Genomic DNA, 23103 nt, shown 5'->3' with positions numbered 1-23103 from the left:
TGAAAGGGTGTTGGCTGGGAGGATGAGGGAATCCCTTTTGCCGTGAGTGCACAAGGCAGGGGGGTGGGGCGGATATTTGATGAAATTCGTGTCCCTGCCTGAGTAGCTAGGATATTTTAGAGCAACTAAAACAAAATATTCAAAGACGAAAGTTCCCCCTTACCCAGATTTCTCACCTAGAAAGCCACTGTGGCTGGGGGAGCAGAACACCTGGGTTTGGGAAGAACTTGTCCTAACCCACCCCTCCCTTTTGGGCCCACATTCCTGAGCCCTTCGGTGGCAGGGATGATAGAAATTAATTGCAGTTAATAATTAATCCCTAAAGAGCAATGAGAGGCCCAAGCTTGGGTGGGGCCCAGACACCTGCACAGAGGGATACCTCCTCAGCTTCCCTCTCTGTGAGACCAGGGACCCACCCCCTCAAGCCTCGAGACATGGGGGAGAAGTGGGGCGCAGGATGGAGGAAAGGGGACCGCTCTCTATTTCCCCAGCAGCCCAGTGAATGGCCCTCTCCTGGGTCCTCAGAGCCAAACTGAGAGAACCGGAAAGTCCAGTTCCCCAGCTTCCCCCTCCCATCTCCCCACACACACCTGTGCTAAGGATTGAGTGGCGAGTAGGAAGGCAGGCCAGTTAAGGAGAGGCCAGCAGGCCTTCAGACATCTCTTCTGTCCATCTGAGAAGCAAGAAGCGATAAAGCCGCGATGGGGGCTGGGCTGTCCCTCTTCATCCTCCTGACCCTCCTCGCCAGCTCACAGGGAGCAGGTAAGGTCTGGAAGGCTAGACACCTGGGTGCCCAAGACAAGGGTCTGAGAAAGGGAATGAGAGAGATGGAGGCACCCTAGTCCTGAGTTCCTGAGTGTTCAGGGCTGAACTCCTGCAACGAGAGGGTCTGGAAGGGCCTTGTCAGGGAAGAGGAACGCGGATGGGTGTGGGGCAGGAGGGGGTGCCCGCATCTCCGAGGGAATCCGGCCCTGGTGGCTGGGTCCTAAGCTGTGCTTTTGGATTCCTAGGGTCAGAAATGACTTTGCAACTGAAGATGAAGGACTCTTTTCTGGCAAATTCCTCCTATGATTCCAGCTTCCTGGGACTGCTCGAGAAGGTAGTCCTTGGGGAGGGAAAAGGATGGGGCTGTGTGAACTTGGAGTGCATTTCTGAGTCAGTTTGGGCCTCTGGCTGTCTCCGGGGTGTGAGTGACAGCCATCTTACACTTCGCCCTCTAACCTTTTCTCTCCCTCAGCTCTGCTCCCTCCTCCACCTCCCATCAGGGACCAGTGTCACCCTGCATCATGCAGGATCCCCACACCACGTCACCTGCAAAGTCTGAGAGCAGTCGAAGCCTGTGCCCTTCTTGGCTGGGGCATCCCGTCCCCGGGGTGCAGGTGCAATGCCTGACCCCGTCTTCCAGCAGGCCCTCACCCTGCTGAGTGGCAGTAAATATGCTGAGCTCAATGACTTGACTTTGTGGGTTCATGAGCAGAGGGGCCGGCAGGAAAATGGAATTGGACACTCAAGTCTCTGACTCTCCCTTGTTAAGCAGAGGGTTTCCAGGGTGGACGCTCTCTCTCTTAACACCAGTGTCAAAGGCCAGAAGGAATGTGGGGAATTAACTGTTGGACACACACACACACACACACACACACACGCCACGCACACATACACATGTGCATATACACACACACTTCAAGCTGAGTTCTTCAGAACACCTGGGAATAAAGAAAAGGAACATTTATTGAATTCCTGCTTTGTTCCAGGCGTGAGGCTTTCCCATTTCAATGCTTGCAACAATCTTGCATGTAGCATAATAGGTCTCATTATCCAATTTTACAGATGAGGAAATTGAGGCTTAGCGAGCATAAGTCACTCACTGAGGTCCATTAGCAGTGGAGAGATCTGACACCAGGCAAATGCCTTGGCTTAAGCAAGGTTTTAATTTCATCTCCCCCTGCTTAAGCTTTGGGGCTGGGGGCTCAGGAACCTCAGACAGGGATGTGAGCAGAACACCCCCAGGATATGGGCCCCCTGACCAAGGGATCCACACAGGTCAGTCTGGGTAGGACGTGGCATGGGGGCCAGTTCAGGTGAGAGATGAGGGGTTCAGCTTGTGAGAGGATGGCCAGCCTGGCAGAGTGGTGGGGAGAAGAGGATGGGTGTTCTTGTGCTGGTAACTATGCGAACGTGTAGTCCCACAGGCCCACTCTTAAATCCTAGGTGAGTTTCTTATTCTCTTAGAGCCTCCATTTCTTTACCTGCCAGATGAGGATAATGATAGTACCTGCTTCCTAGGATTGGTCTGAGGATTACATGGATAAGTTACCTAGGGCACTTGCCATGGTACCTCTCAGATAGTGGGCCTGGGAGGTAAGGATCGTTATTAGGGTGGAAACCTGGTCCCAGCATATAAATCCTAGTCCCCCAGGGGTCCTCCTTCTCCTGCCTTTTTTTTTTTTTTTTGGCGGCGCGGCTTGCAGGATCCCAGTTCCCCAACCAGGGATTGAACCCATGCTCCCTGCAGTAGAAGCGCAGACTCCCAACCACTGGGCCACCAGGGAATTCCCATCTCCTGCTTTTCTTGAGGCAGGTACACATCTGACTCCACACTCAAGATGATCTTGACTTCTTACCGGCTGTCTCAAAATGCAAGCATGCAGCCCAGACTTGACCATGTGGAGGGCATTGGTATGATTGCCTCCTGTTCTCCACAATACCTGTTCTACCAACCTCGTCCCCCACTCCCCTGCACACCATCACCACCATATGAAACTAGAGACTGACTCCTTCAGAGGGAGGGGAAGACAACAGTTCCATATGGAGTATCCCTGAAAATGAGAAAGCATAGTAAAACAAAATTCCTTTAGTTTCCTTGACAATTGTCCTGAGACTATGGGCCTGGAGGAGAGGTAGCTGGGGGCTCCAAAGGGCCCCAGTATTTCATGACTGGCCCCTAGCCTGCACTGGCGGGCAGGTGACACCCATGGGTCAAGTGAATAGGCCCCAAACAAGTCAAGGGATTAAATGTCTGGATCTCCAAAAGGCTGGAGGAGCAGACAGCTAACTGCTTTTTTTTTTTTTTAATTTTTATTTTATATTGGAGTATAGTTGATTAACAATGTTGTATTAGTTTCAGGTGTAAAGCAAAGTGATTCAGCAATACATATACATGTATCTATTCTTTTTCAAATTCTTTTCCCATTTAGGTTATCAGAGAATATTGAGCAGAGTTTCCTGTGCTATACAGTAGGTCCTTGTTGGTTATCTATTTTAAATATAGCAGTGTGTACATGTCAGTCCCGAACTCCCAAGCTAACTGCTTCTTAACCTGGTTCTTGAATCTCAGGGCCTGGAATCATAGGGCTGTGATTTCCAGATTCTTTTCTCAAAGAATTCTCTTCCCAGACTCTAGGCAGAGCGGGGCAGTAAAAAGAATGCTTTGGGGTTCACTAGACCTAGGGGTGGCAGAGGCTGCTAACTTTCCTCTAATAGTCATTCCCCTCCTTTTGGATAGTGATGTAAATATTAGCTGAGCACGTGGCTATGTTACATTTCCCAGCCTCCCTTGCAGCTAGGAATGGCTTTGTGATCAGGTTCTGTCCAACGGGTTGCAAGTAGAAAGGAAGTATGTATACAACTTCCTGGTAATATCCTTGACAGGAAAGTCACTTCCTTTCCTTTCCCTGCTCCCAGAGGGAAGAAAACAAAGTCTTTACAAAGGCCTACAAGGTCCTAGACCAGCGCTTTCCAATAGAACTTCTCATGATGATGGAAATGTTTTATTTCATAACCTGCACTGACCAATATGGTAGCCACTAGCCACACGTGGCTATCAAATACTTGAAACGTGGCTAGTGTGACTGAAAAACTGAATGTTTAGTTTTATTTAATTTAGATAATCAAGTGGCTACCATTTTGTGGCTACCATTTTGGACAGCACAGGTCTAGATGATTGCCTTGAGCCTTCCCTGACCCCTACCACATCCCTTACCTTCCTGAGTTCACCTCTCACTCTCCCCCCCACCCCCTACCACCTCCTTGCTACTCTTTGAGCTCTCCAGGTGTACTCCCATCTTAGTGTTTTGCTCTGGCTCTTCCCTCTACCTGGAACACTCTTCTCCCAGACATCCACTTGGCTAATTCCTGTACCTCCTACAAGTCTTTACTTAAATCTCACCTTTACAATGAGTTCTGCCCTGACCCATTTCATATTACAGCCTGCCTCCCCCCAACACACATATGCACCCGAGCCCCCTACCTTATTCCACCCTTTTCCCCCCTGGCATTTATGACCTTCAGACACACTGGTTTATTTATTTACATGTGTTATTTCTGACTTTCCCTGCTAGAATGAAAGAACTACAATGGCAGAGAGATTTGTTTCATTCATTGATGAATCCAACGGTCCAGAATAGGGCCCAGCATATAATAGGTGCTCAAGAAATACTTGTTGAACTGGGGGAAGGGAAAAAGCAAGGTGCTCACTCCCTCCTTTTCCTTTCCCTCTGGGTGGGATGTGGATATAGTGGTGGGAGAAGATCTTAGACCCAGAGTTGGGAAGAGTGTATCAAAATGTCAGGAAAGTAAGATCAAAAGGGGTATGGGACCCTCTATCGCAGAGTCCTGCACTGCTTCTGCCAAGCAAAAGAAACACCCATCTCGTCTGAGCCATTATCTTTGTTGTTGTTTTTTTTTAAATAACTTTTATTTTTTATTTTTGAGTTGAAGTATAGTTGATTTACAATATCAGTTTCAGGTGTACAACACAGTGATTCAGTATTTTTATAGGTTAGCCACCATTATCTTTGAAGCTTGGTTACAGCAGTTAGAAAACTTGCACCTAACTTACTGGGTTGAATCCCAGTTGACACTTTGGACTAGTTACTTTTATTCCCTGAGCATGTTTCTTCAACTCTAAAATGGAGCAAATATCCACCTCATGAGGTTCTTGGGAGGATTAAATGGCACCACAGAGGACTCAGCCCAGTATAGGCCTGCCACATACAGTAGCTTCTCAGAGCTGCTGGACAGAATGTCACTTGGGTGTGGAAGGGCCAGGCCCCTGAATTCCACCAATGAGACAAGGTGTTGGAGGTGGAGGTGGCTAGGTGGGCATCTGTGCATGTGTATATCCCTGCCTGGGGCTGGGCGGTGTGTCCCTGGCACTCTGGTTTCAGGTACACAGAAGCAGGGGGGAACTCAATCCCCAGCACAACCTACAGCTCCCCTTAGGCCTGCAGGAAGTCCCTGATCCTCTCAGCACCCTTGGCGATAAGGCCAAGAAGCAGGGAAGCTTCCTTCCGGTGAGAAGCAGAAGAGGGAGGGCCTGCAGAAGTCGGGCCATTGTCAGTAAGTGCAGGAAGTAGGTGGAAGCCAGGTCACTGCTCCCAGGCCCTACCGAGAGCTCCTCCTTCCTCCAATGAGGGCGGCCCCGCCCAGCACCCACACTCCCACTGTGGCCCAGAAACCAGCGCTAAGAGGCCACCCGCCTCTCTCCCAGACCAAAGTGTCAGGGAACAACCAAGAGGCGGAAAGTCACCGCTGGGGGAAAGAGGGACAAAAGGACCACAAGCAGACATGTTTGGGTTCTTAAGTTTATCTGAATTTCCTCATTCCTAAACTTCCAGGTGGGACTGCATAGGAGGGAGGCTGCGGCAAAAACATGAGCGTCTCGAGGACACCCAGTCACTCTGACCAAACCAGTCTGTTTCCTCATTGACGAAGGAGGGAACTGGACCACACGGTCTCTGAGGCTCCACGGCACCATGACAGTTGCCGAACCTTTCCTCAAAGGCGGGTCTGGGAGGCAGGAAAGCTACCAGGGATGGTTAGAGCTCAGAGCTCCCCAGGGCTGGGAGACACATCCATCAAGTGCCGGATGTGAGAGGCCGCCTTGTCCAGTTTTGACAATTCCAACTGGAGGGAAGAAAGCTGGGCAAGGAGAGAAGCAGGTGAGGATCGAGGTATAGCCTCCCCCCACCACCCCTGTCCCCAGCCCACATTCCCTTAGGGAGTCGGGCATCCTGGGTCGCCTGCCCCAGCCTCACCCTCTGCTGCCTCTGAGTCTCTGCCTCTCCCTCTGATGGGGTCCGGGCTATGAGGCCATCAAGCTGCTTCTGCAACTTGTGTCTTCGGGCAGCTAGCCGAGGTAGGTGGGTCTGGGGGTCCACCAGGCCCTGCGGAAGAACAGAGAGAAGGCTCAGACATCTGCAGTCCACCCAGCATGCCCTTCCCCCCATTCTAAGATCCCTCCTCACTTTTATAGAACCCGCCCCTTGCCCTCCTCCCAACATCCTTTTCAACCCCACCCCTCCCTCCTCCAGTCTCCTCTGGTCACCTGCAGCTCCATGTAGACCTGAACGGTGTCACTGAGAGGGGCCTGGGCCCAGCCCGAGGGAGCTGCTGCAGCTGGCGGTAGAAGGCCCACAGCCCCACAGTGGCCCAGGGTGCCCAGGGGCTCCAGGAAGGCCTCAAAGAGGCCCTGGTCTCCTGGCTCTGAGCTCTGCAGCAGCACTGGGGAGGAAAGGAAACTGTCAGGGTCAAGAGATCAGCTCCTCATCCTGCACCTCCTAACTCTGGGCTCTGTCCTCCAGGCTCCCCCTCCTCCCCACCAGCCCCTCCTGTCTGCAGAGACTCAGGAGCCCAGGGCCCGCCTCACCTCGGGGCCGGGCCTTGGTGAGCTGGTACGTGGCGCGGAGAGCCCTCAGCGCCTGCACAGCCTCCTGGACCCGGGAGAAGTGCCGCTCCAGCTCGGGCTGGTGCCAGTGCTCCTGGAGATGGGCACCCAGAGTCGATAAGCGGGCACCTGGGAGACTTGGTCTCAACTCTCCTGGCTCTAACCTCCACCCGCCCACCCCTATCTCCTTAGAGCAACGATCTGCTCTCTCCACCACACACATAATTCACCACCTCAAGGAATGGAACATGGCAAAAACCGGGGTGTCATCTAAGAAGGTCTTAGATGATCGCTGGTTAATGTCTGTTTAGTCGCTATGACTGGAGATGACAAACAACCAAAAATCAGAATTTAAAAGATATTATTCAAAACTCACAAAATCAAGTAAGTAAAAAAGAAATTGAGTTAAACTTTAGAATTATTTTTTGGGTGAGTTTGTAGCATTTTATCCTTCTCAAGTTATTAAAGCTTAAAACTGCACTAAGATTTTTGGGATATCCTATCACTAACAACTAATCTCATCACAACCATGACATGTACTATTACTAACCGATACACAGTCACACAGCTAGTGTCAGTCTGGTGACAACGTCCTACTCTAACCACTTGCTAATACTGCCCCCAACACCCAGCCCTACAGGAACAATCCATCCTCCCAAAGACTCCACGGCAAAATACAGACCACCACTGTCAACGACCCCACAGCAGCAAGCCCTTCTAGAAGACTGCTCCCCAAGCCTTTACCAGAAGTCCCACTCCAAGACTCCATGGACGTGACTCACCAAGCTGCGGGCACTGGGGTAGGGGGCAACACAGATGCTGGGGGCAGGGGCGCCACCAGGCCTGGGCGGCAGCCTCTGCCAGAGCTCTTCAGCCAGGAAGGGCATCAGCGGGGCGAGGAGGCGGAGACCAACGTCAGCGCAGGAGAACAGGACCTGAAGAGGCCCCGGGGGGTGGGGCAAGTGCAACAGCACCGGCTTCACAGCCTCCTAGGGAGGAGGCCAACGGGTCAGGGGACGTCCACGGCCATGTCCTTCCTCCACACGCTCGCCGCCCTACCAGTGGGGATGCTGTGGGTAAACACGGGCAGGAGCACCCAGCATCTCTGAGACCATCAACTGTCCCTGGACACAGTGTGGAGCGTGTGACAACGGGAAATCTAGGGCAGGGACTCTCAGGGATGGGTGGGGAATTAAATTGTTAGGGAGGTTTGTGTTGTTTAGGATGAAAAGCACTGAGTTTTTTTTAATCAAAAAGAGACAGAAATTTTTTAAAAAGTTGAGAAACAGAAATCTAGGGCAGTGGTCCTGGGCCATCAGTGTCAGCATCACCTGGGACAAGAAATGAACATTCTTGCCAGCCACCCCCCAACCTGCTGGCTGAGCTGCTCTGGCGGTGGGACTGACACTCCGCGGTTAACAAGCCCTCCCTCTGAGAGAAGCCCTTGGTCTAAAGACCCCTACTCTTCCTCCTTGTCCGCTCCCAGCTCCCAGCCTGCCCGGGGTCCAAACTGAGCAATCACAGGGACTAAAAAAAAATCTCCATCTGCCTCCCAATCCTGCTTTGTCAGACTGGGTTTTCTAGAAATCTCCCCTCCTCCTCCTCTCTCTTCTGGTGACAAGCAGGGAACAGCGCCCAGGCCAGTCCCAGGGAAGAGGGGAATTAGGATTTCCCCATCTCATCTGTCTTCCTGTCCGGAGGGCAGAATTAGGAACCCAGTTCAGAGCTCTCCGCTAGGGAAGAGGAAGCAGGTCTGCAGGGGGAATGCCCTCGCCTCACTCACCAAGTAGACATCACAGAGGTTGTGAAGCCAGAAGTGGTGCAGGGCGTGGGTGACGAGCGCGAGCTCGCAGGTGAGGAAGCCCCGCTCGCAGTCCCGGGCAGTGCGGGCCAGGCAGCTGAGGATCCAGGCGTCCATGGGGGAGGCGGGGGACAGCTGCGGGCAGAAGGGGCTTCAGGGTGGAACAGCTTGACTCCCACTCCGCTGCCTCCTCTCCTTCTAGATGCCTCCACCAAGCCTCAGATGTCGGACTACCCAGCTCCCAAGCACCCCTTCTTTCTCTCTTACCTCCTCTGCAGGCTGGGGTATGAATTTCTCCCCAAGAGCATTCAGGATAAAGCGCAGGGCATTCCAGATCTTATTGCAGAAATGTCTGAAGCTCAGGACCTCAGAGACAGACAGGTGCAAGTCGCCCCCTGGGAGGGAGAGACAGGAGGGAGCGTGCACTGGTGGTGGCTGCACGGGGAGTCCTTGGCCCTGCCCCGCCCTGCCCCACCGCACAGGGGCCGCTGCCGGCTGCCCTCGCTCAGGCTTACCCAGGGCCCCATGGGAGCACAGGGCGAATCTCAGGGCATCTGTCCCACACTCGGGGATTCCATGAGGGAAGTCCTTTCTCTGCAACCAGAAAGAGAAGAGGGGTGGCAGCTGCCTATGAGGCTGCAGGGCCAGAAGCTGGGTTGCAGAGGAACCTGGTGGCCACGAGCTAGAGGCTGGGATGGGTCAGACACTGGCGACTCACCTGTGCTGAGGCCGCGATCACCAGCTCTGCGGGGTCCAAGTTCCCATCCCTCAGCTTCTCCTGCAGCACCTGGGGTGGGTGAGTAATTCACTGGCCTCAGTGGAAGACCCTACCCCTACAAGGGCCCCGCCTACTGACCCTCCCAGCTCCAGCCCTCCCTGCCGGCCCCTCCCCTGCCTTCCTCTCTCCTGAAAACCCCATCCCTCTTCAGGCCCTTCATCCTGACCTGCAGTTCCACCCCACTGATGATGTCCCGTGGGTCCAGCACATTCCCCAGCGACTTGCTCATCTTCCGGCCCTGCCTGTCCCGAACCATGGAGTGCAGCAACACCTGGGGGCATGACGGGGGTCAGCAGAGGGGGGCCTGGAGAACTTTACCCTGGAGGATCCCCTGGCTGTCCTCCGGGCTTTAGGGGTTAGGCTGGGAAGTGAATCAGGACAAAGGAACTGGGAACACAGAAAACCCCACATTAGGGGTTAGAATGGACAACAAGGCTTGGGGAAGACTGGGGAGTCACAGAGAGGGGCAGGGTACCAAAGGGCCATTACCTTGCTGAAGGGGAGCTGCCCTGTGAGCTGGGTCCCCAACATGACCATGCGGCCCACCCAGAACAGCAAGAGGTCACTGCCCGTTTCCAAAAGTGACAGGGGGTAGAAGTGAGCCAGGTCTGGGGTCTAGGAGAAAAAGATAAGCAGTGAGAGGCCTAAGCCCAGGGCCTCCAGCTCTTCTCAAGACTCTCTGGGGGCCCTGGGGGCCACTTCCTCATCCCCACCTTCACTCTCTTCCTCTCAACCCACCTCACCTCTTGGGGCCAGCCCAGGGCAGAAAAGGGGAAAAGAGCTGAGGAGAACCAGGTATCCAGGACATCGGGGTCTGGAAAACAGAACGGGGAATGGGAACAATTGGAACCTCAGCTTCAGAACCTCGGCCCACTGCTACCCACCTTTCCAGCCCAAGCCCCACCCACAGAGACCAGGGGTCGAGCCCTCTGCCCCATTCCCAGCTTTCCCGACCCTACCTTCTCTACCTCACTACCTGCTCCCTCAAACACCCAGACGCCCTCCCCTGCCCTCCCCAGCTTCAGTACCCACCCCTCTCCAGGGTCAGCTCCGCCCCTGGTCTCCCTGTCAATTCTGCAGCTACTTCTCTGGCCTCAGCCTCTGTCCGCCCGACCACCCAACAGTCCTTCGTGTCGCCCTGCAGAAGGGGTAGGGAAGAGTGAGGAAGAACAGCACCTGACAGGTGTGAAACACCACTGAGTTTTCATGTTCTCAGGTGGTCTGAGAATGGCCAGCACCCTCTGGTGGTGGGATGAAGAATCGCCAGCTCAGGAGCTCTGATCACACAACAGATGTTTACGAGACCAAGACCAGAAAGCACAGCAAAGGCAGGGAGCTGGGACCAGCACTGGAAGTCCTCGGACTCCTGTGCTAAGGCTCTTTCAGCCACACCCAGCCCTCCCTTCCGCTTCTTCCTACCAACCTGTGTGTGTTCCTCTACAACCAGGTAGGCTGGAATCTGATGACCCCACCACAGCTGCCGGGAGACACACCAGTCCCTGCCGGGAGGACACGAGTGATTTCCTAGCATAACCAGTGGGCCCCCTCCCCATCTCCTGAGAGCCCCCCCTTCTCCTTACCCAGTGTGGGAAAACCAGTGCTGCCAGTTCTTCTGGTGGAAGGAGGGACTGAGCTCCAGGGCCCCTGACTCCACAGCCTGGAGGGAAAGGACCTTTAGACGGTGCTTCCCTTCCTGCACCTCTCAACCCCCCATGAATGGGACAAGTGGTCTCTGAGGTGGTTCTAAAACTCAGGAAGAACCTCCCAAGCCTCCTGAGAAGATTCTGGGCTTGAGTGAGGATGCAAGCCAGCCCTTTCTGTGCACCAGGCCTCCATCCCCACAGCTCTCCTCTCAACGAGCACAGCTAGAGAGGTCTGGGGGGCAGAAGGGCCCCCAGCCCCCCTGTTTCTTCATTCCACTGCTCAGGGAGTCCCCCGGCCCAGGCCCCAGGCCCTCCTCACACTGCAGCCTCACCTTGGCAGCTCTGTCCCCCATTTCCCGGCAGCGGACAAACCACTGGCTCTTCGGTAGGTATTCTACCACATCCCCGGAACGGCTGAAAGGGACACAGGACCCGACTACGTGCCAGGCCCTCAAGCACTGAGGATACAGCAGCAAACAACACTGACACAGAGCTTGTATTCTAGCATAAGGGGTGCACAGCCCACCCTGCGGTCACTCTTAAGCTTCATCCATTCCCATCTGGGGTGGTCCCTATGGAAAGGAGTGAAAATGGGGTTACCTGCAAATGGGCAGCACCATAGGGTGGTCCTGGAATCCCCGGAACAGGCCCCGTTCCCTCAGTGCCGACAGAATCTTTTCCCGGGCCACAAATCGGTGAAGACCCTGGGGAAAAGCAGCAACAGGAAAGCTTAAAGGCTGCTAGGAAAACAAGAAAGTGGGAGAGGGGAGATGGGGCAGAGGGTGCCCCCAAAGGACAGGGTATCACTGAGCTGGTACTACCTGCAGCCAGTCCCCACAGAGGGAGGTCATGGTCCCATCCTCCGCAATGACACTCAGGGGGCTCAAGCCGTGTCGGGCCCCCAGCTCAGCATCGGCAGGGCTGTGAGCTGGAGTCACCTTCACTGCCCCTAGGGGCGCAGAACTGACGTAAGCACTGAACCCTGACCCTGACTTTTTCAGATGTATCGTCATCGCCCACGCTACCCTATCTCTCCCTCTCGTCCCCCAGAAGCCCTGACTTCCTCTCTCTCCCCTGCCCCCACTCACCTGTGCCCAGGTGTGGCTGAACAGCACAGTCTGTGATAAGGGGGAGAAGCTGCCCCGTCAAGGGATGATGAAGTTGTCGCCCATGTAGATGCTGAAGGGAAGGAGAGGGAACAAGGACAGGCATGTGTGTGGGATGGAAGGGTCTGGGGTGGGCATGAGAACCCTGGGAATATGAGGGTGAAAACCAGAAGGTAAAGAGCCAGAGCAGGGCTCGGTAAACTTTTTCTTAAGGGACCAGAGTATAAATATTTTAAGCTTTACAGGCCAAGAGGCAAATTCAGTCTCTGTACAAAAACTCCACTCCGCCACCATGGCCGAGTTAGATAACACATGATGTAGCTGCAGACGATACAGAGGGAACGAGGGTGGCTCGTACAAAAACAGGCAGCAGGTGGATCTGGCCCACGGGCCATAGTTTGTCAGCCCCTGAGCTGAAGTGTAACATCAGGAAGAGAAGGGAGTAGACTCAGAGACACTGGAGAACTGAGATGAGGGAAATCTTAGGAAAGGGAAGAGAAAGCAGAGAGGAGAAGCTGCCATTCTAAAAGGAAGGGAAGAGGATGGGGGTGGGAAGGCCAGGTGGCAGAGAGCGCGCTGTGTATTACCATGTATCGGGAGTCATCGGGATGGACGGCCACAGCCACATCTCCAGGCAACGTCTCTGGCCTCGTGGTTCCTACCACAACTTCTGCATCTGAAGACAAAATTCAAGCACTTAAAGTTGGTCCTCGCCCTCACCCCACACTCCTGACAAAGCTAAAGCCAGAAGAACTGGCAAAGGGAGGGGACAGGGATGGTCAAAGTTGAGCAGGCCCCCAGGAGTAACTAGAGAAAACTAGGACCAGTGTCTACAGGAGCCTGAGGTTTCCCCCAAGCTAATGACCAGAGGCCTGAGGGGGTGTCTGGTGCTGCGGAATTCCTCAATAACTTGCTTGTGAGACAAGGACAGAATGTTAATAAATACAACTAGAATCCTTGCTTGGTGCACAGAGGACACTGGGGGTTCTCGGTGCCCTGATCATAAATGCTGTGCATTCTTTGGGGCAAGCAGCAGCCTCTCCTACAAGAAACGTCCTCTGACTATTCCAGCTCATCTATCTTCCCCTTCTCCAAACTCTTGGGAACACTTATTGTTCAAACCACGCTGCAGAACTGATCTTTTGTCTCTTCCGGGGGTAGCAGCCTCCTGCAGAATTATGAAGCTCCCACAGGGCAGTGACCACGTGCACTTTTCTTACATGGCCCAGGATACCCAGGGTGAGTGCCCATGAGGACGCAACACTACCAAGGTTCCTTATGTCATGTGGGAGATAGGCTGGGGGGTTCCCTCCATCAGCCCAACATGGGCTTGAGAAAACAGGGGAAGCAGAGACAAGTGGGTGACCTTTCCAAGGACTACCCTCACCAGGCTCTCCATCCACGGGGAAGGCCACGGAAAAGAGGAGGCCAAAAGACACAGGGGTGGGGGAGTCAGGCAACCGAAGCTCCGTGCAGCCAGGGAGGGGCCGGCTCTCCACCTGGAGGCGTGGAAAAAGCAGGGTCAGAGAGCAGCCTTTCTGCAAGGCTTGCACCCAGCTTCCCACCTCCATTCATCCACGGCCCCGCCTCCCTGCAACCCATCTAAAAGCCACTTGCAGGATTCAGGAGCCACCTCCCTTCCCTCACCTAATCCTTGTGCAGCCACAGTTACAGAAAATATTCACCAAGCACTTAAACCACGCACAGGTGTTGTGCCGAGCACCTTCCAGGAGTTCTCACTGAATTCTCACAACACGCCCATGACACAGGCATTTCCATCACCCCTAATTTACAGACTGAGGAAACTGAGGCTGACAGAAACTAACAGCCTGCCAGGAGCCACACAGCTGGGAGGTGGCCAGACTCAGATGTGAATCCAGGCAGTCTGGCTCCCAAGTCCAAGCTCTCCCCCTGCCTCAGAGCTCTCACAAACCCACCTCTCCTTCTCTGCCTCACCTCAATATCCGAGATGGCAGAGCGTAAAGCACACGACCAGTTGACAAGCTGCCGGCTCCGGTACAACAACCCAGCCTTGTAGAGCCGCACGAAAGCTTCTGTCACAGCCACTGAGGAGCCCTAGAATGATCTGAGTGTCCACATCCAACAGCCTCTTCTCAGCCCATCACCCCACTCAGGGACCCGGGCATCCCACCCTGCTACCGCAACACACACAGCAACCCGCCTCCCTGCACAGAGCTCTAAACACCTCCCCGACACCCACAGGGACCACGGCACGGAACACTCACGGCATCCATGGTAAAACACTCTCGGTCCCAGTCCAGGGAGGCCCCCAGCACTCGGAGCTGCTCACAGATCTCTCCACCTTTCCTGGAGTGAGTACGGCATTGGTTTAGCCTCTAGAAGCTAATGGACACAGACAAACCCAGTATGGGGCCTTCTTTGACACTGAAAGAAGCATAAAGTTCTACAGTAACGGGAAGGGAGAGCTGATTTGTGAGAAACCCAAAGAAGCTTTACAGAGAAGATGGTATGTGTTAACAGACCTGGAAGAAAGAGGGTAATTTCAAGTGGATGGAAAGTGGGAATGGCTGAGGAGAGATGATGAAATCTAAGCAAGGGAAAATGGGATAAATAGAGGGAAAAACATACATATATACATACATATATATACATACATATACACAAATATCTACATTTTAACATATACAATACACACACACACACACACACACACACACACACACACACACAAAGCTTGGAGACCCCACCAAATGCTAAGGGGCTTCAGAGCTTAAGTCACCACAGGAAGTTAGGACTGAATGGAAAAAGCCTTGACTACATGTTAGGAGAGAGGGGCTGGGAAGCCAGGACCCAAACCTGCTGTCTCGGCCCCTCCAGTCCTGCCCACCATACTCACTCCTCCTTCCACTTCCACACCTCCCTAAGGAAGTCTTCCCGGCTCAGCTCGTGTCTCCTCACTCCTCGCTCCTTCCACAGCTGTTTCTCCACCACAGCCTACAGCAAGATGAGGGGGCAAACAGAGAATCAGGTCGCTTTGGGGGAAGAACTCTCTCACCCAAGAAAAGGAAAAGTGGCGAAAGACATACTTGAGTAGCAATCCCTGCATGATCTGATCCAGGGACCCACAGCACCTGATCCCCACGCATCCGGTGCCTGCAAAAGAAATACCGTCATGGGACTTCCCTGGTGGCGCAGTGGTTAAGACTCTGCGCTCCCAATGCAGGGGTCCGGGGTTTGATCCCTGGTCAGGGAACTAGATCCCACATACATGCCACAACTAAAAGTTCACGTGCCGCAACTAAGGAGCTGGCGAGTGCAACTAAGGAGCCCACGAGCCGCAACTAGGGAGCCCACCTGCCGCAACTAAGACCTGGAGCAACCAAATAAATAAAATATTTTTAAAAAGAAAAGAAAAGAAAAACCCTCACAGGAATCCCTGGTCTTACATGTTTGTTTATCCTCACTCCTTCCCACTTTCTCCTTCCCCTCCAAGAACTCAAGCAGCCCCATTCCCGTCTCACCAGCGCACGAGGGCGTCCTGTATGGCTACGGTCAGCGCATGCCCAATATGCAGGGAGCCCGTGACATTGGGGGGTGGGATACACATGGAAAAGGTCTCCCGTGTGGCCTGGGGCAGCCTGGCCTAGAGGAAGGGAAGATCAAAGGGCAAGAGAGGGCTGCATGTTCCCTGGGGAAATAGCACACTCTGGTGTCTCCAAGGCAGAAAGAACTGCGGGAAAAACAGTCGGGCAAATAACAGGGAAGGGGAAAACCTGTGGACACCTTGGAGACACCAGAGGGAGAAGGCAAGCTCTCCTTGCTTTTGGCAGCCCCTGCAATGTGGCTGGTTGCGAGCTCCAGACTCATGCCCACCAACCTCATGGGCCATTCTGCCCTGAGGACCATTTAGCACCCCTCCCTACCAGGTACTAACCTGATATTCTGGTTTGAAGAAGCCCTCTCGCACCCACCAAGGGTACCAGGCAGCCTCAACATATTGGGGACTGTATGCAGGAGGCAGGGGCCGGGAGACATCTATGGAGGAAGAGGAGAGCTCCACTAACTCCTGAGTTTTGTTCCCAGGTTGCATTTCAGCAGACCAAATGGGCAACCAAAATGTGAGGGAAAAGGCCTTCAAGTGTCCTAGTTACCTTTCTTTTCACCGTGTTCCGTGGGGATTTCATACAACACTATCTCCTTAGGAGTCCAGGCCTTACTGGATTCTGCAGGTGACTGCGGAGAGGAGGAACCAGAAGGGGGGATGCAATTCGAATGTACCCCAGGTATCTGGAATCCAGCCAGTCTCCTCCTCCAGCTCCCTCCCACGATTTCTCAGAGAACCAAGGACAAGCTGTCTGACCCCTAACCTTGGTCTTCTGGGCGATTCCAGCCTCCAGCGCCGCCTGTTTCTGTCGCAGGCGCTTCTGTTTGGCTTCACGGTTCCTCTGCGAGATGGCTGATCCATTGGGCTCTGACTGGGTGGAAAGGGGATGGGACCTGGGGAGTCCCTTTGAGGGCCTCAACCCCCAGAGTGGTGGTCGAAAAGAGGCCAGAGGCAAATGAGGCATCGGGAGTACTTGGAAAGGGGCCAAGGTCTGTTCCAGAGAGAGCACATTAGGAAGTTAGGGTGGTGAGGGAGGGTCACACCTCCCAAAATCACATCCTCCTCCTTATTCTCTGCCTCCCTCCAAGCACTGGTCTGTTACTTTAAGTATCCATCCCTTCCCTCACAACCCTTCCTCTGTGAGGACTAGATTGCACGGTGTCGACAGGGCTCTTCCAGGACAGGGTAGGACTCTCAGGCCCTCAACCTACTCATCTGCGACGTGGGGGTGACCGCGGACACAGAGGAGGGGAAAGGACTCAGGGATTCTGGCAGATGATGGACATTAGCGCTCCCGAGAGTCAGCAAGGAGTCCCGCCAGGGTTACTACTTGTCCGCCTGCCCCAGAGGCCGTCCGCACTGCCCCCAGCCAGCGCGTGCCAGGCCTTCCCGCCCGTCCCGCCGCGTGGGTCCTGACCCCGCAACACCTCCCACTCCCCGAAGGCCTGCCCGCCGCGCGCTCACCCGGTGAGCCCGCCGCTATCCCAGGGCGCCCTGCGGCTGCGGGCGATTGGGGCGGCGGCGTCAGGCGCTCGAGCACCAGCTAACTGGACCCCGGAACTTGACTCGCGGTCACCGCGGCGCTGGGAGGCGGGTCCCCGCCCGGGCGCATGCGCGGTAACTGGCCTCGGCCCCACCTCCTTCCCCTCCAGGTCCAATGGCTGTCGACGCGGGGAGGAGGGCGTTCTCCGCGGAGCGGGGTGGCCTCTCGGGGAGGCGCCGGGGGCTGCATGGTTCACTTTAACAACTTTATTAAACAAGAACAGTCCCGACGTGTGAATAAGAAAACTCCTGATTTCCGACGCCGCACCCCCCTCCACGCGGCCCGCCCTCCCGGGTCCGGTCCCCCACTCTTAGGAGTTGTGCTTCTGCCGCTTCCAGAAGCGCTTGACGTCGCCGTGCCCGGCCGGGGTCACCACCATAAGCCGCTTGGCCGAGTTCTCGAACACCAGGACGCCCAGCTCCCGAGCGTGGGCCAGCAGCAGCTCAAAGTCCACTTGCGACAGGAACTGGTTATACAGGACGCCTGGGGTCCGCAGGTCAGGAGCGACGGGGAGAGAGAGGAGGTGAGAACCTGAGGCGCGGAGCCCCTGGGTGGCAGCCTCAGGGCAGCGGTCTGGGCTTGCCATCCACCACGTTTAAATACTAATCTTCTATGTTTGCCTCTTCCAGGGCTCATCCTAACACTAGTGTGATCCAGCCATATTCAGGAAAGCAGTATAATACAATAAGAAAACCCATTAATGCTTACCAAAACCAGAGAAATTACTATGAATTATCCCTCCCAATTTCCCTCTTCTAGCTAAATCCAAATTTAAATCAGATTTGAGACAATTTATTTACTGCCACCGACTCACCCCAAAATAAAAAGTGCATGCGTTTACCAGCCCATGCAGTAAACAAAAAATAAAATGCATGAATAGCTTTTTCAGTTCATCAAGACTGAATTGTCCTTCCTCTGGCCAATGACCAAGAATCAACCGCAAAAGCCACTCACCTTCGGTGAACCGGAGTCTGTCCCTTTCCAGCTCCCACAGCCGAATCTGGTCCGTGATGGTGGGGGGCAGCACAGGTGTCTGCAGGGGCAAGGGATGGCTGTAAGATTCAGGAATACTACTCCAGACAACCCTAGCCCTCCACTCATCCCCCAGATTTGGGTGCCCCTTTCTCTTTTCCATCACTTCATCGCCAGGTGCCAAGGGCTGTCAGCCTCCAGCAGCTGTCTGTACCTCCAGTCTCCTGTTTGTACCTGTTTAAGCATCACTGGGTGGGCCCTTGTCCTTAGGAAATGGATGATCTAGGAAAACAGACAAGACCTGGGATCAAGGGCTTAAGAAAGCAGGAAAGCTACCTAAGCTGTCACCTAATGTCACTGAACATCAACTGTTTAAAAACTCATGGGCACATGCCTGTCAACAGTTCAACCCATCCCAGTTTAGCTGTTGTCCCAAGGTGCTGTTCCCACTGGTGATGTCTGCTACTCCTTCTTTGACACATCTGTCCTTTCCATAGTCTCGTTTTTCGTTTTTTTATCTTTAAAATAACAGCAACTATTATTTTTGAGCACTTACTGCATGGCAGGCTCTGAGCTAAATGCTTTACCTTTATTTCACTGAATCCTTCCAATAGCCCTATGAGGTGAGAACTCTCATTATTTCCATTTTCCAGATGAGGAAACTGAGACTCAGAGAAGAGAAACAACTAGACCATCTCTGCAGCTAGGAAGTGGTGGTGTCCTTCTTCCATGTCTTTTCCCCTCGACGGTCTACCTATTCCCACACCTAGAGCCTTGATTTCTCGTCACCACCACCTACTATAACAGACCCCATGCTAGCCTTCCATGAGGTGACCACCCTGTACCCCACAGGCCAGGTGCAGCCTTTCTTCCCACCTGCACCTTCCCCAAGAGGCGATACCTGTTGGGCTGTGATGCCACTAGCAATGGCCTGCTGCACACTCTCCCGGGTCACCTGTGCCACCACCATGTTGGGGAAGCGATAGAGCATCTCAGAGAAAAGGGCAATGAGGGCGATCTGCAGCTCCGACTCTGACCCAAGGATAGGAAGAGAGGATTAGGAGGCTCCTCCACACCCAGAGCTCAAGCCTCAGAGAGCTCTGTAAACCACCAAGTTTACATGACCAGAAACTGGCAGTCCCTCCTCCTTCTTTCCCCTTCCCCACTCCCCTCCCCAGCCTGCTCTCCCAGGGGCCCTCTGTCCAGCCTCACCCGTGTAGGCATACAGCCGGTAATTGGTTTCCACGACAATGAACCCTGGCTGATGCACAGTGCCCCCAGCCCCAGAAACACCTGACGAGAGATTGATGGCCAGTCGCGTGGGGTAGTAACGCCGAGATTTCCTCTGGAAAGGAGAAGGGAAAGGCAATAGGCCCTCTCTCCGGCGTCACTGCCCTTCATCTTCCTCCTCAGACATTATAGATTCCTTCCAGTGCACAGAACCTCAACTCCCAATTTTTCTCCCGAGGGACCCAAGCATTCAGTCCTGGCAACTGCTTCCTGCCTCCTGAGACCCCACTCCTTTTTAAGGCCAAGGCACCATACCACCCTGCCTCTTCCCTAAAAGCCATGTATCTGGGTGCTCATACCTTCCTCTGGAAAACAAGCCCAAACTCACGCAGATGTTGCAGGAAGTTCAACAGAGAATCACTCATACCTTCCACAGAGTAATCCTAGGGAAGAGAGATGGCCAGCTGGGGTCCAAAACACATCTCATCCTCCCTTTCCCAACCCCATACACTCACTCCCTCTTTTCCCATCTTTGTTCATTCTTATCTTTCACTGTATTGCCCCATAACCTCATTTCCCTTTCCCATCTCTCTACTCTTTTCCCATCTTGCCCACCCAAGCCCCCAGCTTACCTTGCCCAGAGTAGAGAAGCTGAGCTGGAAGAGAAAGGAGAGAATCTCCACTAGGTCCATGCCCCGACTCTAGGGAGGAATGGGCAGAGACAAAGGGGGAGGGATGGGAGGGAGGAAATGAGGAGAAAAAATCAGGGAACAGAGTCTACGGGCAGCAGTCTCTCAGTGGGTCCTGGGAAGAGCAGAGCATGCCGGCAGGCAGCCCCTGACCTGCTCACCTGCGCTGTCTGCAGATACTGCAACATAAAGTACCAGAGCTGGGCCGGGGTGTCCAGCAACAGGAACTGGAAGCCGGCAGAGGTAATGCAGGGCGGCTCTCCAGGTTCAGCACTAGAGACAGAGAGGGCCCATGGCAGAGGTGTGCAGAGAAAGGCCACCATCCCACCTGTGTGATCACAGTTTTTTTGGTTTATCTCTGGCCGTACTCTGCTCAGCTCTCCTTTTACAGTCAACCCTCTGCAATCCTGACCCGATGTGGACACTCCATTTAGCAGGGACCCAAGGAGATGGCAAAACAGAGCCGCTGTACCTCTGGCTTCCTCACCTCTTCATGAGCCCAGCCTGGCTAAGGAGCTGAGCCAAGTCCTGGCTGACGGCTGCGCTGGGGGATCCCACCATGAAGTGCAGGACCACCTGAGGAACGGAAGAGAACACAGAGTCGGATGCCTCTAAAGGCCGTGGGAAGTAGGAGCACAAGCAGAGACACACACAGAGTCCCAAGTCCTCACCTCCCATCGCTCCTCTGCATACTTGTCAAGTGAGGGGACATCCCGGGCGTGCTTGTCTGGTCCCAGTTGACTTGTGTCATCAGACCAGGCCTTGCCCCTATGCCAGGACGGCCGAGAGTAAGGAACCCTGCCTGTGTTCCCCACCCACCCTTCTGCCCTCTTTCCACCTTCGTCCCCAGGGGCCATGAGTGGCAGACATTTCCTACACCATGTAGCTATGTCTGGTCCAACTTATTCCTAAAGGAGCTTCCAAAGTGCAGCCCACAAGCTTCCAGAGAGGCCCCCTCAGGAGCTTCCCCTCCAGCAGTTTAATGAGCAGTTTAATCACTATTTCCCCTGCCTAGCTTAGGAAAAGGTGTAAGTGACATACCCACCCAGAAGGGCAATGCGGAGGTTTTGGCGGAATATGGGGTTGAGGATGAGGCCCTGGAGACCACCAGGGAGCAGCTGGGTGTGCCAGATACGGAGGCCGCTTAGCAGCCCCGTGCTTTCCTCCTGAGCTCTGGAACAGAAGCAGAGAGGTGAGGGGGATGTCCGGAGAACAGAAAGAAGGAGGCCCATAAAGGCTTCCATTTCTGCCTGTTCTGAACTGGTGATCCTTGGAACACTGTTTCACGTGAGAGTAAGATCAGTGTCTTCTTAAGGCAAATTTCTTTACTGTAACACCTACCAGAGCCTTCTTACAGACCTCACAACTCTCCAAGAGGCAAAATACAGTAAACGGAATTTCCCAAAACTTGCTTAATTACAAGTTTTGTGGTGTTCCCATCAATATTTCCTGGAAGTGTCCCAAGAACAGCAGTTTGGGAAACCTGGCTATTGAGAAATTTGTATCTGGCTGAGAATGCAGGAGACACTCACTTGCTGAATTCCTTCTTCACCCACAGGGCTACAGCAGCTTGCGGCAAAGGCTGCTCCAGAAAGAGCATCCGCATCACCCAGTTCTTAGCCAAAGATGGGAGCTCCCTGTAAGGCAGGAGAGGGAAAATGTTAATATCAGAGCTGCCTGAGAACTGCATCCCTGCTCTCAATGGCCTCAAACACCTCACCTCACCCCCCACACTTTTACCAGTCTTGCTGCCCCCACTACCTCCATCTGGTTTGGCACACTTCAATCTCCAAGCCCACGAGGGCTAAGCTTCTACCCACGAGAACTTATTCCAGTCTGCAGGCCTCATTACATTTCCCCACCATGGTCCCTGCCATGAAGGGGGTCCTCACCTGAAGACAGCCAGACAGGTGGCAGGGTGCCCATACAATCGGTCCAATACCCCAGGGCTCAGGCTCCCTAGGAATTCCTGCAGGTTCCTGCATTGTAGGTGTACTCGATTCAGTCCACCCCTGGAAGGGGTGCTCTCCATCACCTGAGAGGTGCAAGTGTTAGTGTTCCCCCACAGTCCACGCCAGTGTTGCCCCTCACCTTTCTCACTCTGGCTCCAGAGCCACTGGCCCCCACAAGAATGCATCTTTTCTATGGTTTCCTTTTTCATGTCACTCATCTCTTGTTTCTCCCAAACCTGACCAACCTCCCCTCTTTTCCTGCCTCTTTGCCCCACTGCTGGCCTCAACTCCAGTCTTCTCTAAATTTCTAGATGGCAGAATTGTTAACTGTCCCATATTTGCAAACTTTGTATTTCAATGACTTGTCTCATCTTTACCTAAGCAGTGACAAAGAGACTTGTTGGAGCCCAACCCTCTCTCCCTCCTACCTCTCCTGGTCTGAGCAGCCTATAAGCTCCAAATCTGTCCGTTCTTCCCATCTATTTCTTGGCCCCATTTCTCGTGCTGGGCACGGCAATAACTACCTTACCCCTCCATGTCTCCCAAATCCAATTCCACCTCTTTCCTCTTCCCGCCCCCAAGACTACTTCACCCCATTCAGCCTGACCCACACCGCTTGATCTCCTAACTTGTCCCCTACTTTCCTCCCAGTCCTCGCCTCTCATTCAACTCTCTTCCTCTTATACCTCCGCCACCGCTTCTCTCCCAGCCCCCTTACCACTCAGTGTCGATCCCCCCTCGTGCACTCCAAGTCTCGTCGCTTAAACGGAGCCAATGTCTCTCATTGGCTCCGGGGAATAGGGAAAAGGATGGCGGAAAATGAGAGAAAAAAATGGGAGAGGGTCGAAGGATTTCACCGACAGGAGACCAGAGTGGAGGATTCAGAAAAGAAGGGAAGGAGTGGAGAAGCAGGGAGGACGAGAATCGGCGCTGCGCTCGCCCGCCGCAGGGCATACTGGGAATTGGAGTCTTGTCTTTCCCCACCCGGGAGCAAGCTGAAGCGCGTCTGACTACAACTCCCAAAAGGCATCGCGGGGAAGCCTAGAGGGGAGAGGCTGGCTTTTACTTGAGAGAGTCGGGGCCACCAGAGGTTGGGCCGCTTTGTTCCGCGTCGCTCTCCACCCTCTCGGCCAACGGCA

The 23103-nt window shown here is 54.0% G+C and overlaps 3 protein-coding genes and 1 long non-coding RNA gene across 7 annotated transcripts; 2 read left to right on the top strand and 2 right to left on the bottom strand.

Moving 5' to 3' along the window:
• Positions 1-501: 501 nt before the first annotated feature.
• On the top strand, positions 502-1452 carry SFTA2 (surfactant associated 2). Its single transcript, XM_036868926.1, has 3 exons — positions 502-762; positions 1011-1099; positions 1238-1452. The coding sequence occupies exons 1-3, from the start codon at positions 702-704 to the stop codon at positions 1322-1324; spliced, it is 237 nt and encodes a 78-aa protein (XP_036724821.1). The 5' UTR covers positions 502-701; the 3' UTR covers positions 1325-1452.
• Positions 1453-5568: 4116 nt separating this feature from the next.
• VARS2 (valyl-tRNA synthetase 2, mitochondrial) lies at positions 5569-17215 on the bottom strand. Of its 2 annotated transcripts, XM_036868865.1 has the most exons (30): positions 17043-17215; positions 16342-16569; positions 16126-16207; positions 15909-16009; positions 15496-15617; positions 15061-15127; positions 14871-14968; positions 14239-14320; positions 13949-14068; positions 13380-13491; positions 12580-12668; positions 11975-12065; positions 11708-11835; positions 11487-11590; positions 11219-11300; positions 10824-10900; positions 10667-10742; positions 10276-10381; positions 9987-10057; positions 9733-9858; positions 9410-9514; positions 9184-9252; positions 8981-9059; positions 8733-8860; positions 8448-8600; positions 7447-7653; positions 6647-6758; positions 6326-6501; positions 6036-6164; positions 5569-5919 (listed from the first exon to the last, which is right to left on the bottom strand). In XM_036868865.1, the coding sequence occupies exons 2-30, from the start codon at positions 16540-16542 to the stop codon at positions 5824-5826; spliced, it is 3189 nt and encodes a 1062-aa protein (XP_036724760.1). In that variant the 5' UTR covers positions 16543-16569; positions 17043-17215; the 3' UTR covers positions 5569-5823. The 2 variants fall into 2 exon arrangements, with proteins under 2 accessions (XP_036724760.1, XP_036724761.1); XM_036868866.1 differs by lacking the exons at positions 15496-15617; positions 17043-17215 and having other exon boundaries at positions 16342-16482.
• Positions 17216-17309: 94 nt separating this feature from the next.
• Positions 17310-22931, bottom strand: GTF2H4 (general transcription factor IIH subunit 4). Of its 3 annotated transcripts, none has more exons than XM_036868898.1 (14): positions 22683-22851; positions 21905-22047; positions 21545-21649; positions 21054-21185; positions 20684-20780; positions 20500-20588; positions 20174-20285; positions 19956-20024; positions 19683-19766; positions 19306-19438; positions 18995-19125; positions 18328-18375; positions 18076-18154; positions 17310-17604 (listed from the first exon to the last, which is right to left on the bottom strand). In XM_036868898.1, exons 2-14 carry the CDS (start codon positions 22042-22044, stop codon positions 17432-17434), a joined length of 1392 nt encoding a protein of 463 aa, XP_036724793.1. In that variant the 5' UTR covers positions 22045-22047; positions 22683-22851; the 3' UTR covers positions 17310-17431. The 3 variants fall into 3 exon arrangements, with proteins under 3 accessions (XP_036724793.1, XP_036724791.1, XP_036724792.1); XM_036868896.1 differs by having other exon boundaries at positions 17313-17604; positions 21905-21991; positions 22683-22931; XM_036868897.1 differs by having other exon boundaries at positions 17313-17604; positions 19956-19979; positions 21905-21991; positions 22683-22931.
• On the top strand, positions 17503-18009 carry LOC118903656. Its single transcript, XR_005021846.1, has 2 exons — positions 17503-17644; positions 17751-18009. It is a non-coding gene; the product is annotated as an uncharacterized LOC118903656 (long non-coding RNA).
• Positions 22932-23103: the final 172 nt, after the last annotated feature.

The sequence above is a fragment of the Balaenoptera musculus genome, chromosome 11 (assembly GCF_009873245.2).
Source record: "Balaenoptera musculus isolate JJ_BM4_2016_0621 chromosome 11, mBalMus1.pri.v3, whole genome shotgun sequence".
NCBI classification, from domain to species: domain Eukaryota; kingdom Metazoa; phylum Chordata; class Mammalia; order Artiodactyla; family Balaenopteridae; genus Balaenoptera; species Balaenoptera musculus.
The sequence above is the reverse complement of the archived record's forward strand: the minus strand, read 5'-3'. Positions and strand labels throughout refer to the sequence as shown.